The 19,176-nt window shown below is 28.0% G+C and overlaps 2 protein-coding genes across 6 annotated transcripts; both read right to left on the bottom strand.

Annotated features, from left to right (window-relative positions):
* Positions 1-1,097: 1,097 nt before the first annotated feature.
* LOC113798046 (uncharacterized) lies at positions 1,098-10,441 on the bottom strand. Of its 4 annotated transcripts, XM_027348523.2 has the most exons (4): positions 10,192-10,441; positions 7,615-8,177; positions 3,243-5,080; positions 1,098-3,088 (listed from the first exon to the last, which is right to left on the bottom strand). In XM_027348523.2, exons 2-4 carry the CDS (start codon positions 8,155-8,157, stop codon positions 2,686-2,688), a joined length of 2,784 nt encoding a protein of 927 aa, XP_027204324.2. In that variant the 5' UTR covers positions 8,158-8,177; positions 10,192-10,441; the 3' UTR covers positions 1,098-2,685. The 4 variants fall into 4 exon arrangements, with proteins under 4 accessions (XP_027204324.2, XP_027204326.2, XP_027204328.2 ...); XM_027348525.2 differs by lacking the exons at positions 7,615-8,177; positions 10,192-10,441 and adding an exon at positions 5,487-5,615; XM_027348527.2 differs by lacking the exons at positions 7,615-8,177; positions 10,192-10,441 and adding an exon at positions 5,380-5,505.
* A 3,529-nt stretch (positions 10,442-13,970) lies between these two features.
* LOC113798092 (uncharacterized) lies at positions 13,971-17,771 on the bottom strand. 2 transcript variants are annotated; one of them, XM_027348579.2, is made up of 8 exons: positions 17,618-17,771; positions 16,214-17,195; positions 15,856-16,150; positions 15,694-15,797; positions 15,384-15,632; positions 14,754-15,324; positions 14,547-14,704; positions 13,971-14,477 (listed from the first exon to the last, which is right to left on the bottom strand). In XM_027348579.2, the coding sequence occupies exons 2-8, from the start codon at positions 17,072-17,074 to the stop codon at positions 14,421-14,423; spliced, it is 2,295 nt and encodes a 764-aa protein (XP_027204380.1). In that variant the 5' UTR covers positions 17,075-17,195; positions 17,618-17,771; the 3' UTR covers positions 13,971-14,420. The 2 variants fall into 2 exon arrangements, with proteins under 2 accessions (XP_027204380.1, XP_075675493.1); XM_075819378.1 differs by lacking the exon at positions 17,618-17,771 and adding an exon at positions 17,257-17,402.
* Between the last annotated feature and the right edge of the window lie 1,405 nt (positions 17,772-19,176).

The following is a 19,176-nucleotide window of genomic DNA, read 5'->3' on the forward strand; positions in this document are numbered from 1 at the left end:
TGGTTGTTCAGATTTTTTTTTGTTGTTGTAAAAATTTTGGAGAGAATACAACGATATGAACGTGTGCCAGTGCTGAGAATATACAACCGAACATCTCTGCTTACTTTAATTTAATTTGATTTCAAAATTTTTGAAAATGTAAATTTTTTGTTTTTGACCATCCGAATGGCTTATGTATATTACATCAACACATACGCATAGAAAGAAACGCAAACACGACGTAATGCAATGGACAAACATTTTGTTTTTCTGAAAAAATTTAAATTTTTATTTGTTTCAATAATGGATTTTCTCTTTTTTTCCACTGATTTTGAAACTTTCATTTTTCTATCTCTCTCTGTTTATCTCTATTTCTACATTTATGACCAATTCCCATTCAAAGAGTTTCAATATTCTGAAATAGATATCAATTCAGGTGAATGTAAAATGTATGTTTGATTTTATTTATAAAATGGTTTTTATCAGACAAGACAAATAAAGTAAAATTATTGAAAAAATATGAAATAAAATTCAATTTGTTTTTTGTTGGTTTCAAATTCCCAGGTCAATGATATTTTTTTCCACTATGAAGTATATTTCTGGCAAACAAACAAACAAACAGACAAAAAATTCTCCAAATGGATTTCGTGCATGATCACATAATTCAAGAAAAATATCGCCCAACAAATTTGATTATGGTTTGTGATGGTACCTGTCGCAGGAAAGTCATATAAACTTCAAAAAAACACATTACACAGCAAGATAATTAAGCATTACATCGTCATTATTATCACTATTATTATTTTCATAAAAGAGTTACAATGACAATCATAATCATCATCATCATTTAGTCGTAAAAAGAGAAAACAAAAAAGAAAAGTTTTTTTATCAGCTCATTAAGAACATAAATTTTTGTTCCTGTTAACTTTGGTCAATCACGCAATCATATCTTCATAAGCGAAACATCCATTTTTACATTCTTTCAAAACCAAAATTCAATTCAAATTTAAAAAATTTACATCGGCGAAAAAATTGTCATTTTATTACACTGTATTATTTAAGAATTGATATTTATATAAAGGTGTAGGTGTAGTTGATGGAAAGAAAAAACGAAAAAATTGAATTCGTGCTGATGAAATAACAGAATTCATCAGATAAATCGGATTTGGATTTTATTTTATTTTTTTTCATTTGTTTTTGTAGTAATAAATAAATGAAATGATTAAAAATAATAGGTTGTAGAACAGTTTAAATAATTGATGATGAACATTTTTCGTTTATTAGGTAAATGATTTGAGACATTGGAAAAAGAAGCAAAAAAGATGCGAATAATGTGGATAAAGTTTGAAAAAAACATGGAAAATTGAGAAAAAAAAGTGAATTGAAAAAAATAGTAGTAAGAAGAATCATAGAAATTAATTATGTGTGTGTGTGTAGCAATAATATAATTGAAACATTAAACAGAGATCATTTTATTCTGGATTCATTATAATGATCATTCCAAAAAAATAATTACAATTTATAATTCATTTAGTTTTTATGATTATGATGATGATGACATTTTCCAATTTTATTCTATTTTTTCCAAATTAATTAGGTATATTCTTTCTTTTTGTTACAGTTTTAGTGCAAAAAAAGAAAAGAAATCCATTTACGTTACAGCAATATGAATCCGATGTTATATAATAGAAATAAATATTTTTATTTGACATTTTGATTGACAATGTCATTCAATGTGATTGATTGGTTGAATTGTTTTGATGATGCAGAAGAAATGAATAATTTTTTTTCATGTCTAACATTTGTTTGTTTGTTTATTATAAAACATTATTTCAAAATCGTACTCTCAGAAACAAAACAAAAATAATAAATGAATGGGTAAATGAATGAATAAATTAAATCGATCATAATGTAAAATGAAAAGTTTTCATTGTTGAGAAAAAAAGTATCAAATATTATGAAACATTTTTTGTTTGTTGGCCAGTTTGTTACAAACAACAACAACCAAAAAAAATTGACATAGATGAATGTAGTGTTTAGTAAATGAATGAATAAGTGTATACTGTTAATAATGATGATTTTGTATATAGATATTAGCTGAATACAATGACAATATTATTTGATCCTGAAACTGAAAAGAATGTAATGTTTCAACAATAAAAAAAACCTTTTAACTCGAATTTTTTTTCATACACACACGAATATGCACACGCACACAAACACACATTAATGAACAAAAGAATGTCAAAAATCTTTGAATAGAGACCATGTTAATGGATTTCTAGATCAATAAAAATGAGTTTGTTTGATGAATATATAGGGGAAAAAGTTTTAACAATGTATTGAGAGAATAGCAAAGCAAACAAAATTTTAAAAAAAAAATTCCCAATCCATTTCTTTTTGGGAGATGTTTGACAAATGATGATTATTATGATTCGAAAGCGAGAGATTGAAATTTAACAATTTAAATCTAATTTTAGAATGAAAAATATTGGGTTTTTTTTTGGAAGGAAGAGGAGGATGCAAGTATTTGATTCATTGTGAACGCGTGTGTGTGTGTTTGTGGTTTGTAATCAAAATTGATCATCAGAAACAAAATTGGTGATCAAAATGAATCAATCATTTATGATTGGTTGTTCTTTTTTGTATAAATGTCAAATTTGTTTTTGGACCTTTTGGTAATAATTCGAATTCGGTATGGTGATTTTATTCGATTAAATCTTCATCATCATTGTCAAAGTCGTCTTCGGAAACATCATCTTTGCTAGCATGTTGTTGTGGCGATTTAATTATCATTCGTTGTTGATGATGCTTATAATGTTTTTTATATCGGGGATTGGATGCCATATTTGTTGTTGAATGATTAAAATCAATGATTACTGAATTGTTTCTACTTTTTGGTGAATTGATCAAAGGTGAAGATGATGTCGGAGAAGAAATCGAAGATATTGGTGATGATAATGATGATGAACTAGATGATGATGATGATGATGTCATAGAAATGTCAGTTTTTGTTGTCAATTCATTATTACTTGTTGTCAGACAACTATCCAGATCATTTGTAGAATTGGTCATTATATTCTGATTGACAGGAATACCATCACGATACCTATTTAATATATTATTCGATTTGAAGGATAATCACATAAACGTATGTAATTGATATAATTATATATTGATGATCATTGTGTTATCAATTGGATTGATCATAGATGATTGATATTTTGTTTTGATTTTACGGTAATTTAAAAAATATAACTTACCATAATGTACGCATTTCTTGCCGCCGGGATCTCATCAATTGTTTATATTCAGATATGCGTAATTTTTTGCCATCAACAATACAGGTACGTTTTGGTCGTGGACGGTATCGATAATCTGGATGTTGTTGCATATGCACACGTGATAATCTTGATTGTTCTTCATAGAATGGTTGTTTCTCAACACTTGTCATTGCTTTCCAACGGGCACCTAATATTTTTGAAATATTACTATTATGCATATCGGGACAGGCTTTTAATATTTTTCGTCGTTCATCTTTCGCCCAAACCATGAATGCATTCATTGGCCGTTTTATATGACCACGTTCATGCGGATTTCTTGGCATAAATGGAACTTCAACATTGTTTCGATTTTCTGTACTAGATTTTTTACTTGATCCTGATCGATTTTTATTATTGTTCATTCGAGTAATCACGATCGATTCTGGGACAACATTAGATTCTACAATATTGTTTTGTTCAGGGTAACAATTATTTTTTTTGTCAGAACAATGTTTCGAAATGAACCTGTTATTTGATGAATCTTTTAATTTTGATTTTTTAATCATTGTTTTATCGTTGCTTTTATCCGATTTTTGTAATTGATTCATCAACAATGATGATTCTTTGTTCGTTTCTTGTTGATCAATTGGAGATTGAGTAAAATTTTGATGATGATGATGATTAGAGTTATTATTGTTAAATATTTCATTTTTAGAATTAGATTTTCGCTCAGGAAAATTATTCAATAAACTTGGCATTAATACAGAAGCATTATAATGATTTAAAATTGAATGAGACATCTTTTCGAGATCAAACATTTCGGGATTAATTGCAGTTTCTGCTGTTGAATTTCTTACAGCCATTGCTGCAGCTGCCGCTTGTGCTGCTAATTTAATTTGACTATGAGAATCTGAATTTGATTGAAAATGTTGATGTGATGATAAAAGTAAATTGCTTAGAAACAAATTACTTGACCGATCATGAAGATAATTTCCCAGATTCGATGTCGTTGGTGGATTATCTGTACCTATTCGATGTAAAAGATTGTTTTGTGATAAATACTGTTGTACAGCATTAGAATCAGAATGAATATGATGATGTTGATGATGATTATTATTATTATTCGATGAAGTATTTCGAAAATGGACATTTGAAGATTCAATTAATCGATTCATATTCGTATTAGTTGGTGATTGACGTGAATTAAGGGTTTGAACATTGGCTGATAAAGATTCATATAATGAATCAGTATTGGTTTTTTGTGTTGAATGATTTAACGAATTTTTTGATGAAGCAAGAATATTATCCTGTAGATATTGTTGTTGTTGTTGTTGAATGGCCGTTTTCAAATGTAAAACATCTGGATTCAAAATCAAATCCGATTGATTTTGCTGTTGATATTTTTCCCATAATTGAAACATTGTTGTTTCATTGTTATTATTATTATTGTTATTGTGATCAATCGATGGCGATAAAATTGGTTTGATTTTTGTTTGTTTAGCATTATCTTTATTTGAATTTAGATATTGCATATTCAGATGTCGATAGATTCGTTGAAGAATATCTGTTTCATTTGATATGTTAATAGTTGAATCCAACAATGGTTCGGATTCTTGTTGTAAATTATTAAAATTTAATTCCTCGGGTGTTGTTGATACTATCAATGGATGATGAGAAAATGATGATGTCGATTGTGTTGAATGTATTGATAATAAATCGGAATTTGGATGTTGTGATTGAATATTGTTATGATCTAAAATCGATGATACAGACGACGACGACGACGATGATGATGATGATGATGTTCCGGAAGCGGAAACATCTAGAGTTTTTAGAAACTAGAAAATTGAAAACAAATAGAATAGAAAGAAAACAAAAAATGAAGATTGAGAAAAAGAGAAAAAAGAAAACAACAATCGAAATGGGCACAGACACGTTTCATTCATTCAATTCAATTCAATGTTAATAAATTAAGCTATTAAGTTGTGGTCGCAGCAAAAAAAAATTGGAACTTGTGTGATCTCAATCACTGATACCAGTCAAAATTGAAAATGAAACGGGGGAAAACTGGTATATGCGGCAAATCACATAAAAAACAAAGAGAGAAAGAAAAAAAACATTCGTAATTGACACACACCATACACGAGATACTCAAAAAAATATCATTTCACTATATGGATCCACTATAGATTTTTTTCTTTGGTACTTTCCTACGGAAAAACATTATATTACACACACACACACCGTTGTTATGATGATGATGATGATGGTAATCATCTTCAGTTGTTGTTAGTTTCAGTAATTTGATAATGGTAACGCGTGTCACATTCACATTATGTTATTATTTTTCTATGTGTGTTTTGCAAAAAAAAAAAAAAAAAACTAAAACGTGAACGTCAACCGAATCGGATGTAATAAAAGTATTAGATTTTGGAAAAATAGCAGCAAACAGAAATGTTGATGATGACGACGACAATAATAACAACAACAACAAAAACTTTTTAATATTATTTTCGTAATAATAATATGAAGAATTTTTAGAATCATATCATCCTTGGTTGTTTTTTTTGGTGTAATGCTTTATCATTATGATTTTTTTGCTAATCAAAAGCTTTTAATATTGATGATGATGATCAAAATCTATTTTTTTCAATGATAATCACATTTACTTTTTTATTGATGAAAAAAATGACTAAAAAATTCATTTCATCAGCAGAATAAACATCAATGTGAAATTATTTTTTTCAAAATCTAAATCTCTGTTTTGAAGAGAAAAAGAAAAAGAATTCTATTCAATGCCTATTATTGAAAATCTTTAATTTCAATAGAGATTCATCTAGAAATCTAATGAATGAATAAAAAAAAGGGTTTATATTTCTATCAAATTAGCTTGTCATCACCCATGTTATTCTGTTTTTTTTTCTCGTAACAATCATTTGCATATAGTAAAAAAAAAGTATAGAATAATTAATGAATAAGTGATATGCACGAGTTTGGCAACATGTAATATTCTCATATATCATATAGAATTAACTAAAAGTCATTTGCATTAAGTTATTAACAAATTATTCTGCAAAAAAAACTCGTATTTTCATTTAATACAATATATGTTTTTATATATGAAAGCAACAATAAAGAAAATCATCATGGTAAATATCTTTTGGGACCATTTTTTTTTTGCTGGATGTTGTTGTTTTAAAAACAACATTCTAAAGTTGTTGTTGTTGTTTTTTTTATCCAATCGATCTTTTTAATATTAATAGATAGAAACAAAAAAGACGGCAATATTGCTATGTAGATTTATGTTTGTAACAATAATCCAATTTGTTCATTGATTCATTCAATCAATGAAAGAATATTCTTCCAAAAAAAACATTGAGAAATTCAATATAAAAAAATATTGTAAAAAATGGTATTAATGATGAAAAGATGTTTTTTTTTGTTTTTTTCTGATTGAATATCTATAAACTTAACTTCATTATATTATTATTATTTTTTCATATAGTTATTCATCATTTGAATCCAACGAGGAAAAAGAGAGTAAAAGAATTACTTTATTCCGATGTTTCATTTTTTTCCGAATTTGTTGTTATTGTTATTGTTGTGTGTGACACGTGTCAACTAATACACGTACACACAATACACATCCAATAGAATAGTGATCCAATATAACCAAAAGAATCACACAGAGTGTGATTAATCTTCTTTTTATTTTTGTTCATTCTCCATTCAATTGATCAAAATCTAGATTGAAAATCTCAATGGCTTGACAATCTAATAGAAACAACAGTAACAAAAAGATTGATCAAATCAATTTTTTTTTGTTCGTTTGTTTTAATTTCGAGGTTTTTTTTCTCTCTGGTTACATAATACGCTAACATAAATGCATATTTGAAATATTGTGGCTGTTTGCCATCCAAGTTTCTTATTAGTTTATAATAGTTTCTTTCGGTTTCGGATATAAAAAAAGAAAAATTCTTTAGAATAAATTACTAGAATAGAGTGAATGATAGGGGAAAAAACCTGGCTAATTAAAAACGCAATACAACACATCTTTTTTTTGGCTGGCTGAAGATTGATGAGTTTTTCTCTCACTGTATGATGTGAGTGTGTGTCAAAAGAATTCAAAAGTTACAAAGTCTCTCTTTTTAACAGTAACTGTAATTTTGTCACCGTAAAACAAGGCATAAAAGTTTTCCGAGAAGTGTTGTTGTTGTGTTCATTGATTAAAATAAGTTGTTAATTAATCAATTTCTTAAGAACATGTGAAAAAAGTTTTATGTAAAAAAGAAAGAAAGAAAGAATGGAAAAAAATTTTCCGCGGTTTCACACATGCAAACATTTATAATTTTTTTTCAGGAATAATACATACCTCATCTTCAATTATGTTTGATGATTCATTACGAATAAAACGTTGACGTAAACGTGATAATTGATCAATAATTTGATTCAAACGTTTTTCAGCCATTAATATTGTATTCTTATCCATTTGTCCATTACTGCTAATTTCATTCGATTGTATTAATGATTCTTTTATACAATTTAGTTTACAATTTTCAATCAATTCTTCAAATACTTTACAACGATTAACAAATGATGATGATGTTGCTGTTGTTGATGATGGTGTTGGAATATCTATTTTATTCATTTCTGATTTTAATGAAATTGTTGTTGTTGTTGTTGTTGCTGTTGCTTTTTCATCATCATCATCTTCTTCTTCTTCTTCAGGATTCAGATATTCCATATCTTCTACATTATCATTTGAATCCATACAAATGAAATTATTCAATTCATGATCAATGTTTTCCTGTTCCTGTTCTTGTTGATTATCATTATCCATAGATATTGTATCGGATTGTATTGGTGAACATGATAGTTTATTTGGCGGTGCTGATTTTCTTCGCTTCGATGACATTATTTATTTTTGAATTTTTTCTTTTTTTTTCGACAATGTCAATCGGTCGATTATAATTGATTATTGGGAACAAAGAAAAAAAAATGAAGGGAGAGGATTGTGAGGAAGAGAAATAAGAAAAAAATGAAAAGAAAATAATATATTTTCATTGATTATTAATGATTATTTTATGGTAATTATTGTTGTTTTTTTTTGTCGGTAATATTTCATCAAAACTCAACGATGGTTGATGGTAATATTTGTAAAAAAACGAATTTCAACATCATGAAAAACAATCTATAATAACAAACAGAAGCCAATTCCGGTCGAAATAGAGAAGAACATACACACACACAAACATTCGAATTATAAAACGGAAAGAAAAATTCGAACAATTTGATTCAATGGAATATTTGAGTTTTCAAGTCAAAAATAAAAAAAGGATCATTTGTTGTTGTTAACAAACAAACAAAAAAAAACGAAATCATAACCGCAGCGATAATAATAACTACAACAACAACGAATTACCATCATCATCATCGGTGATCGGTGAAAAACATACACTTGGTTAGATGCGGTTTTTTCTTGTGTATACATGCACTCACAACGTTTGTGTGTCATATGGCCCGAATTGGTCAGGCGTAATCAGTTCAGTTAGCCCGCGACTAAAAGCGAATAATTTCGATTCAATTTTTTTGTTTTTGTTTTGAAAAATCATTTTTTTCTACTTTTTTTCGATAACAACAACAACAACAACGATTTATTTGATTTTCATCACAATCATTTGTGATTTCAATTTTCATCCATTATATTTCAGAATAAAAATAATGCATCAACAAACATGTTTTGAGGTATAGGATGCTTAAAACTAAAGTCAAAATGAAAACAAATATTGGGACCCATCGAAATATTAGAGAGGGAGAGGAAAAAGTTTTCTTTTTCTCATTCCAAAATCATTTTCTTCGATTCAATATCCATTGACTTCAATGGAAAAAGTTTGATGATTCAAATTTCTTATTCTATTTCGTTTGCATTTGTTATTTCACACACTGTTGTTGTTTTTATTCTTTCGATATCGATACTGTTTTATTTTCTGGTTTGTTTGTTTCACATTTGGTTTCGAAATTGAATCGACCATCACCATCATCATCATCAATCAACAAGATTCGTTACAAATCAAAAAATGTTTCAGTAAAATGTTTTTTCTTTCGGTTGTTCGATATGATTCGTGTTTTTTTTGTTTGTTTCACAATCATTTTGATTCAACGATGAAATAAGTATGTCCATTTTATTCTTATCAAAATTTGCTCTCTTTTTTTCGACACACACATATGTTTTGTTTTTGTTTTTGTTTTAGTTGTAATTTGTTTTACTCATTCTACATTCGGAAATTGAGATTGAAAAATAAACAACATCAAGACTAGACAATTTTCTAATTTAATTGTAGACATTAGTAGAATTAGACAGCGAAAATAAAACAAAACAAAACAAAACAAAATTCAGACATAACAACATGTTTGATTAATGTAGCAATGGGTTTTCCATCATCATCATCATCATCATCATTTATTATTCAACGATATGAATATCCAGATGGATACTAATTTTTATGTTTCATACATACATTTCATTTATTATCATGATTATGTAAGTTATTATTCATGGTATATAATTGGAAAAAAATGATACTTTTACAATGAATATTTCTGTTACAAAAAAAAAGATTATTTAATTAATTATAATTTTTAAAAAATAAGAATCAAAAATTAATCAATGCGAACAACAACAACAAAAAATATTGAAACAACCGAAAGTTACAATGTTATTTCAAGCAAAACAAAACAAAATTTCTCTTATCTCAACAACGATATTGAATATCAAATGACATTTAAATGAGATTAACAAATGAATATTCCCTTATCGACAACATTCAATTTTTCAAATTATTAATTATTCATATTAATGTGTAAGAGAAAACAATGAAAATCTCTTCATTTTTCCATTTATCAATTACAAAATGAATAATTTTTGACAAAAAAAAATATCAAAACTTACCTGTTTTAACAAAATCTTTGTTAAAATTAAAATTCAAACGATAAAATACAAACACAAAAAAAAATATCAAATCAGGTTTTATATTTGCCAACAACAAGATTCAGAATCCAAATGAATTTTCTAGTATATCTACCAGATCAAAATCATTAAATCACTTTCGGATTCTTGATTCATCATCAAATATCCAAATAAATAAAAAAAAATTCTTGCGCACACTCATTTTCATTCACACAACAACAACAAAAAAATGACAAAAAAATTGTTATATGTAACACATGCAATGAAAAATGATATTGTGGGTGGCTTTTGTTATCTTTGAACAACAATTCCCATTCTTTTCAATGTGTGTGTTTGTGTGTTGTTGCGCATAACAAATAACAAAAGCGATATCATTTGTGATATAATAAAAATGAAAATAGTCAGTATTTTTTTTTCATATATATATTCACGATAGTTCCGCCTTCAAATCACTATCCTATACGTAAAATTTGTCCGTGTCTATGGGTGGGGACCTTTATTTTCATTTTTTTTAACAATAACAACAAAACAAAAAACTAAAAATTTTAAAGAATTTTAAGAATAAAACAATAGCTCTATTGCATTATGTAATGTTGGATGAGATAAATTAGAATATATTCAAATCTACAATCCATTCGGTTTAATAACTTTATCAGATCAATTTGATTATCATTTTGAAGCTATCAAAAAAAAAAAAATCTAGTTAAAAACAACAATATGGAATTGATACACAAATCTTTGTTGTAATCAGAATTCGGATTTTTTTTTGTTTCGAATACAAATACACAAACCAGCAGATAATATTTTGTTTTGTTTAATATTTATAAAGCTAAATTCATTTCCTTTCTATTTCTTTTCAGGATAATCACCATTCCATATCACCATCATCATCATTACAAAAGATGATTTTTTTTATATTCTTCAATCGTGCGTATTATTATTACTATTTTTTTTGTTTCTCGAACAGAATTACAAATGCAATATATAAAAATCGATTTCTAATTCTTGTTTCATGGTTCAATGAGAAAATATAAACTGGAAATGAAAATAAATGAAAATCCAAAGGAATTTTGTTTTCTCCTTCAAAAGAAATGATTCATTGAATTTTTTTTTATCATTATTTTTGTTTTGATTTTTTTTTTTTTTTTGATTTTCTTATTCAGCATTTGTTATTTTATTATAGATTCAATTTCCGATTGAAAATTTCGATTATTTTTCTTACGTCATCATCATCATCATCAATTGTTTTATCTTGCAAAACAAAAATAACAACAACAAAAAAACCTAAACCACCATCAACTGAACAAACTCCACAAATACCATAATCACCAACACACACCCATTTTGGATTGGATGTAGAAACAACAGCAAGGAAAAAAATAGACAATAGTTATTTAGTTATAACAACAACAACAACAAAGAAAACGAATCCGGATTCAGAATGAACAAGAACCGCCTGTTTTTTTTGTATTTATTGTTGTTTCAAAAGGTTTCTTTCTTTCTTGATTCTTCAATTTTTGTTTCTTCTCTCCAATATCATCATCATTATCATTGTGTATTTCTATTATATAGAATCGAAAAAAAAGAATTCCAGAATAAACATGTACACTATGAATTAGAAAAAAATATATAGATAATTTTTAGATCTGATCAATGAATGATTGTTTTTCAATATCCATTATAGTGAAACAATGTAGAATTTTCCATTTACTTTGTTTTGTTTGTGTACTTTTGTAGAATTTATCATTGAAATTCACAAATTCGAATCATATTCTTTTCATTTGAACCGCCCTATCAATTTGTTTTTTTTTATTTTGAAAATCAAATAAACAAATGAATTTTCAATTTAATTCAAATTGAAATGAAAAGATAATCAATGAAGAAAAAAATTGTTGAAATTACATAGAGATTTGATATTTTTTTATAGTTTGTTTGTTTCCAAAATGTAAAGTAAACTTGGATATGTTTTTTTTTTGTTTTTTCTTCTGTTTACCATTACATTGATTTTATTCAAATTCCTTTTTAATTTCCATTTGTATCAATTCATTTTATTCACTCTATACAGAATTAGAACAAAAAAAAAGTTGTTAGGGAAAATCTTGTATCATCATCATCATTATTATTCTGGATATTCATTCATCTTCCATTTGAGATTTTCAAATTTTCATTTCTTTTCAAAAAAAATAAATAAATAAATAAAAATAAAAATTCATTCTATTTGTTAGTTAGTTAATGAATGAGAAAAAAAACAAAACTTGTACACAAAAAAAATTCAAATAAAAATTTCAAAATCATCAAAAGAAAATGTCGAATAATCGTCACATCATTTCAAAGAAACAAAAAAAAAATCGAATAGAAATGGAAAATGAAGTGATGGATGATAATTTAAGGATGAACGAATTTCAATTCCCGATTGGATTGACATATGTACGCGACCCAAAAACGTGTGTATGTCTCATTTTGATTTGTTTTTTTTCCTGAAATTTTGTTTAGAATTTTTTGACCATAAAACAACAACAACCAAACACAAAATTGAACAATAATATTTTCGAAAAAATTTTCCACTATTTTTACCGGAGAAGAATTCCCGATTCTATTTCCAAAAAACAACGTTTTGTTTCCAAAGAATATTCCTTTTTTTTGAAAACATCAAAATCTAATAATGATAATAATAACATATCCCCAATAGTGTTTTTGTGTTGGATAAATTATATAGTTGGTTGTTTCATGTCAAATTGTTTTATATAACACCCAAAACAAAATTAAGACATCATCAACCAAACGAAAAAAAATTGGTATACAGCATTCATTGTTGTTTAAAATCAAATGGAATACAACAAAGATATTTGGCATTTTCATAAATATGACATTTTGACAGATCAAATCTTTTTCATACATACAGACATGTTTATATATCATCCCATTAATCATTGATATGTGGTTTTTTTTCGCTCGCGTTTTTTTCTATTTGGTTATTAGTTATTATATTATCACTTATGGAATGAACCAATTATTGATATATTTTTATCTTCAAAAAAATTATGACAAAAGACATGGTTTTCTTTCCATTCTTTGTTGGAAAATGTGTGTGTGTGTTGGTGATCCATTTATATCATGGATGATGATGAATTGTTCGAGTATTTTTCCTGTTTCTGTCAGTGTGTGTATTATGATATAATTTTGCCTTAAGGTTCATTTTTTCTGTCATCTTTCCAGTATCAATGGATCCAACATTTTGAATGACAAAAATCATAATATGGATCATCATCATCAACAACAAAAGCATAATGTTTAATGGTTACCCAAAAGCCGCTAGTAATTTAATCAATATTATTCTTTTTTTCCAACCACAATTACATTTGTATGGCAAGTAAAAATGTTTTTGAGAAACAATTCAGTTCATATATCAATTATTTTTGATAATAACTGTCAGATCTTCAAACAATATTTGGGAACAACATTTGTGTGAGTTATGACAACGACATCAAAAAAAAAAAAAGAAAAGGAAAATGTTACTTCATTCAAATGAAATGTTAATTCAATATAGTGATGATACGAATACGATGTATATTCGTTTATATTTTCTGGTTATATAATTATGATTGACATAATATGAGTAAATTCCATTTTCAAACCATAATTTTTTCCCCTTATTTGATCCAACGCTATTTTTGTTTGATTTTCAGTATTTTTCAAAAAAAAATCGCATCATAATCATAATCAACAAAACTATTGAGGAAAAGATTCTTTTCTTATTGATATGAATTAAAGAAAAAAATTTATTTCATTCTTGTTTTCTTTGAAATAATGAATTATGTACGGATGTAAAATAATGTATGTGAATTACGTGCTCAATATCTATTTTTTTTAATTATTTTGGTTGCTAACAATAACATTGTTGTTGTTGAATGATTTTGATGTTTTATTGAAATAAATTCCATATTAAAGCATATGAGAAATTCAAAAATGTATAGATAAAGATATCATTTATATAGGAATTAAAATAAGTATTAGCTTTTACAATATTTGACAAAAAAATGTATTCGATGTGATTGGAAAATACCATAGCAAATGATGAAAAAAATAAATTTTGAGATATGAATGAATAAGACATATAAATCAACACCATTATATAAGGATTATAATCAATTGATTCATCTCAATTTTACATATTGTTTTTTTTCGTTACTTTCCAGAGAAAAGAATTTCGGTTACTGTCCATGAACAGCAGGCATCGACAAAATGATTTCATCTTCATCGTCTTCATCCTAAAGATTTAAAAAAAAGAGTTTTAATAAATGATGATTGAACATTTCGAAAATTTGACTAAAACTAACCTTGAAACCGAAACAAGCTTCGAGATCTTTTTGTTTCTGCAATTGTTCTTCATAGTTTATTGTATCATTATCGAATGATATTTGTGATGTCGGTTCCGAATTAGCTGAATTATCACTATTCAGCATAGATTTTGAATCTTCATAGACAACTTGAACATCTAAAAATATAATGAAAACGGTGACAAGTTTTTTATACAAATAACATACCATTCGCTTTAGCCGAACTTCTGGTTACACGAGCTGAACGTGAAATAATTCGTGGTGTCGAAGCTGTTGCCGTTACAGTTGCTGTCGTAGCAGTATCCGCTGTTGATTGTCCATTAGATGTATCGCCAGATTCTTGTGATACCAACAACAGCATAACTTGATCATTACTGGAATCGATAAGCTGTTGATCTAATGTAATTTGTATTGAGCCATCAGTGGCAGCTGATGAATCTAAGATGGCACCACTTGTATCAGTTGTTACAATTGAAACTTGGGTCGGATCATCACCTAATTCATAATCATCTTCATCTTCATAATATTCATCATCGATTAGCTGCGAGTTGCCCATCATATCAGAATCTTTAGCCAAATTATTTTTAGCATCAGGATCATGAAGGCTCATATGACGAATAAGATTTCCTTTATGACGGAAAGCTTTAGAACATTGTGCACATTCATGTGTCTTTTCTTTCGGCACCGGCGGCACATAGCTTGGATTATGATAAAGATTTTTATGCCGCTTCAATAATTGTTTTTGCCTGAAGGACGTTTGGCAAACCTCACAGATATACTATTGATAAAAAAATAAAATTGATAATTGTTCATTAAATTTAAACGATTAATACTCACAGGTTTTTGGTCTGTATGAATCAACATGTGCGACTCAAGATGACGTGCAGACACGGATGCATAACTACAAAGATCGCATTTGAAACATTTTTCACCTTCATGAGTTTTTAGATGCAATTTAAATTGATAACGATCCGGGAATGATTGATCGCATCGTTTACAGGTTAACATTTTATCACTTGTGTGAAGTTTTTGAACATGAATACGTAAATCGGTCTTTCGTCCACAAGTGGTTGGACAAAATTCGCACTGAAAAAAAAACAAAAATTTGTTTCAAATAAGAAACACGAAACAATGAGAAAAAACATACTTTAAATATCGGCTTATTTCCGGTATGTATCAATTTATGTGCTTTCAATGAATTACTTTGAGTAAATCTCTGATGGCATACATCACATAAATATGGTTTTTCGCCTATTAACATTTTTAATTAATGAATTAAAAAATCACAATCAGGATTTAAAATTATTACCTGTATGGATACGAAGATGACGTTTCAATTTATAGGTGTCCGGCGATGCATATGTGCAATGTGGACATTGATATGGTCTTTCCCCTGTGTGGCAACGCATATGACGTTTTAACTTGGACAATTCGACTGATGCATAATCGCATTCACTACAACGATGAGGCTTTTCATGTGTATGACGATAACGAATATGACGGACCAATTCACCTGAAGTAGTGAATGCAGCATCGCAAAATTTACATTGATGAGGACGAACACCAGTATGAGTATTGACATGATTCTGTAATGAAGCCAATGTCTGTTTCCAAAAACAATGAATCATATTAATAAATTTATTTATAGTTGATAACAATTAACAAACCTTAAAACCACGTTCACAAATGCCACATTTATGTGGTCGATCTTCACTATGTGATTTTAAATGACGTGATAAAAGATAACGTTTTGTACTGGTGTAAGTACAATAGGTGCAAACATGAACATTAGAACTGCTGCTTCCACTGGTCGTATTCAACACTAATGAGCCGGAACCTGATTTTGCTTTTCGTGATGATTCGGATGATTTTACCGGTCTTCCACGTTTCGATGGAGTTTTAAAATCCGGATCATCGTCATCTGCTGTCGTTTGATTTTTTGATGAACTGCCAGCTGATGCTCCATGTGATGCAGCATTTCGATTAGGTTGATCATTAAAATCATATACAGAGATATCATTATGACTATCATCATCCATTAATTCTTCTTTGATACGCTGACTTTTGCGAAACATTCCACGTGTACGTTTAGCTGGCGTTTCCGCCACATTTGTTGTCAATTCTTGTCGTTGATTTGAAGAAGCCGTTTCAGTTGGGCCATTCGTTGGTTGCTGTTCATCATTATCAGCAGTGACAACCAACGCTTGTTGTTCACCGCCAGCACCCGATTCATCTTCCATGATCAGCATATATTGTTGATCATTCATGACCATAAATGTTTGAAAATTACCGGATTGTTCCGATTGACCATCTTGACCAGCTAAAACAATATTGCCGGCGAGCTCTTTGCCATCAATTGTATAAATCACTTGATTTGTTGAATTCGATTGATCAGCAGCATCAGCAACAGCTGCAGCTGTTGTCGCCGTATTCTGTTCACCATCATCAACTTCTTTATTAAAGGTTTGAAGATAATCTTGAATGTCGGAAATGGAATCCGTTTCATTGGCAACAACAGCATCAGTCATTTTGTTTTTTATATTAATTACCAATCTTTTAAAAATTGTTTTATTTCTCCAAGTTAATTACATGCAAACAATTAGAAAAGGCTTTCAAAATATAGCTATTTCGCACGCGATACAGAATAACCTAGAAAAATAAGAAAAAACGATAAAATTCGATTATTATAAATGTTTAATTGTTCACATACAAAAATATAGTTGAGTGCTATAAGACAGTAACAACATTGTATCACTAATTGTGGATTGAAAATCCATTAACAACTTGATAGAAAAACTAATTCTGTAATTATTTTATTATGAATGATGATCATGATCATGATCACCATCAGAATCGATAAAACAAAATAAACAACCGAACAAAAAAAATGATATAATCACAACCGCCACAATGCGGACAAGCTATGAAAGAATAACTCGGAACATAACCTAACAGAGGCCATTACTATCGACATCTAACACACATACAAACATCAAAATTCGTTTGACAAATCTTTGATCATAGATTTATTAAGAAAATTAATTGAAAAATAAAATGACATGAATACTTACCAAACAGATTTTTAATGTTTTTTTCGGGATAAAATTTCCTGAGTCGAAGATGAAAATGTGGCAAATCAAAAACAGAAATAATTGTTTTTAAAAATTATACTGATGATGAATGAATATAATAGCAATAATTCCCGTATTATAAACACAAGAGTGCGCTCGCAAAAATTTTTTTTTCAATATTGGTATATATGCAAACGTATCTTTTGGGCCAAATATACAATACACACATACATAGACATTCCATTTGTTTTGTTTGCTTCTATGTATTGTTGTATATAATGCAAAAATGAGGAGTTGGCCGCTTAACGTAAAGCTTAATAGAGGGCATTCGACATCATGTTCGTCTATATACATATGTAGTGGTAGTGGTTAATATAAATGTTCGAAATGGACAATCGCTTTAGCATATTAGTCAAAAAAACACGCCTTGAAGCGCCATCTTGGTTTGATTTGTCTCGCGCTTATCAACTTTATTTTGTTTTCGTTATTTTTGTTGTTGTTGTTGTAAATCGATCGATATCCGTTCATAAACAATGTATGAAAAATTTTTCCTTTTTTTCGTATTGTAATTATATAATATTTAACATGAAAAAAGATGAATAAAAAAAATCATTAATTTTATTATTAACATTTTGTCCAGGTATAAAGTTTAAAAAGTTGAATTTATTTGATTGTTTTGTTTTTTATTTGCATGAATGAAAATATGGAATTGAATTGAATTCAGATCACTAGATGTCAGCGCTAAATGGATGGAATTTTTGTTTCGAATTTTTTTCAGCGAGGGAATTTTTTTTTATTTGTTCTCAAAATTTCCCAATTTCTAAATGATAATGAATGAATGTAAAGAAAGTCCAAATAAATAAGATGGTATCAGATTCAGGCTTAACAAACTTCAACGGAAACATCATCTGTTGCCGATGATGATTGTGTACGTTCGGTTGATCCATTTGGTTCCTGTTGTTGTTGTTGTTGTTGTTGTTTGTTCATCTCAATCTGTTGTCGTAATATTTTCATACGTTTATGAATTAAATAATGACAAGTCAATACAATTTGACCAATAAAGAAACAACCCAATATAGTATATTGAATTAAATCACGTCGAAAATTTGTACCATGTTGATATATTGTTTCTAAATCATTATCATCATCTCTCATCTGACTGGTACGATATTTATTCATATATTTTCTTTCCTGTTTCTTATATGTTGGTAAACGACGATATTTTTCTATACAACTTTTATTAAATGGATCTTCATAATAATAACGACCACAATAACATTTTCTAATAGATTGATCACATGATTTATGTATATCAAATTGTTTGCACTGTTCATTTGTTTCACATTCATTTATATTGGATAATTTTGTTGATGTTTTTATTATAAGTGTTGGCATCTCGACCGTTGTTGTTGTAAATATCGATGATGATGATGATGATGATGATGAAACGAATTGAATGATATTAACAATGAATGTTGTAAATATGAACAGAATTATCAGTCTAAATATTTTAGTTTGTTTATAATCAAATAGATCCATTTGATATTGTTGATAAATCG

Source organism: Dermatophagoides pteronyssinus, unplaced genomic scaffold, assembly GCF_027571235.1.
Source record: "Dermatophagoides pteronyssinus isolate colony J.1.1.1.1 unplaced genomic scaffold, Derpt_VIB-CSIC_2022.12 sq0003, whole genome shotgun sequence".
Lineage (NCBI taxonomy): Eukaryota > Metazoa > Arthropoda > Arachnida > Sarcoptiformes > Pyroglyphidae > Dermatophagoides > Dermatophagoides pteronyssinus.

What these genes read in the sequence shown, in the direction of transcription:
- LOC113798046 (XM_027348523.2), bottom strand. Translation starts at nt 8,157, where the DNA reads ATGTCATCGAAGCGAAGAAAATCAGCACCGCCAAATAAACTATCATGT. An exon ending in CAAACATAATTGAAGATGAG is followed by an intron (nt 5,081 to 7,614) that starts GTATGTATTATT and finishes TCAATTTTCTAG; the next exon opens with TTTCTAAAAACTCTAGATGT. An exon ending in CAAGAAATGCGTACATTATG is followed by an intron (nt 3,089 to 3,242) that starts GTAAGTTATATT and finishes TATATTAAATAG; the next exon opens with GTATCGTGATGGTATTCCTG.
- LOC113798092 (XM_027348579.2), bottom strand. Translation starts at nt 17,074, where the DNA reads ATGACTGATGCTGTTGTTGCCAATGAAACGGATTCCATTTCCGACATT. An exon ending in TTTGTGAACGTGGTTTTAAG is followed by an intron (nt 16,151 to 16,213) that starts GTTTGTTAATTG and finishes TTTTGGAAACAG; the next exon opens with ACATTGGCTTCATTACAGAA. An exon ending in AAGCTTGTTTCGGTTTCAAG is followed by an intron (nt 14,478 to 14,546) that starts GTTAGTTTTAGT and finishes TTAAATCTTTAG; the next exon opens with GATGAAGACGATGAAGATGA.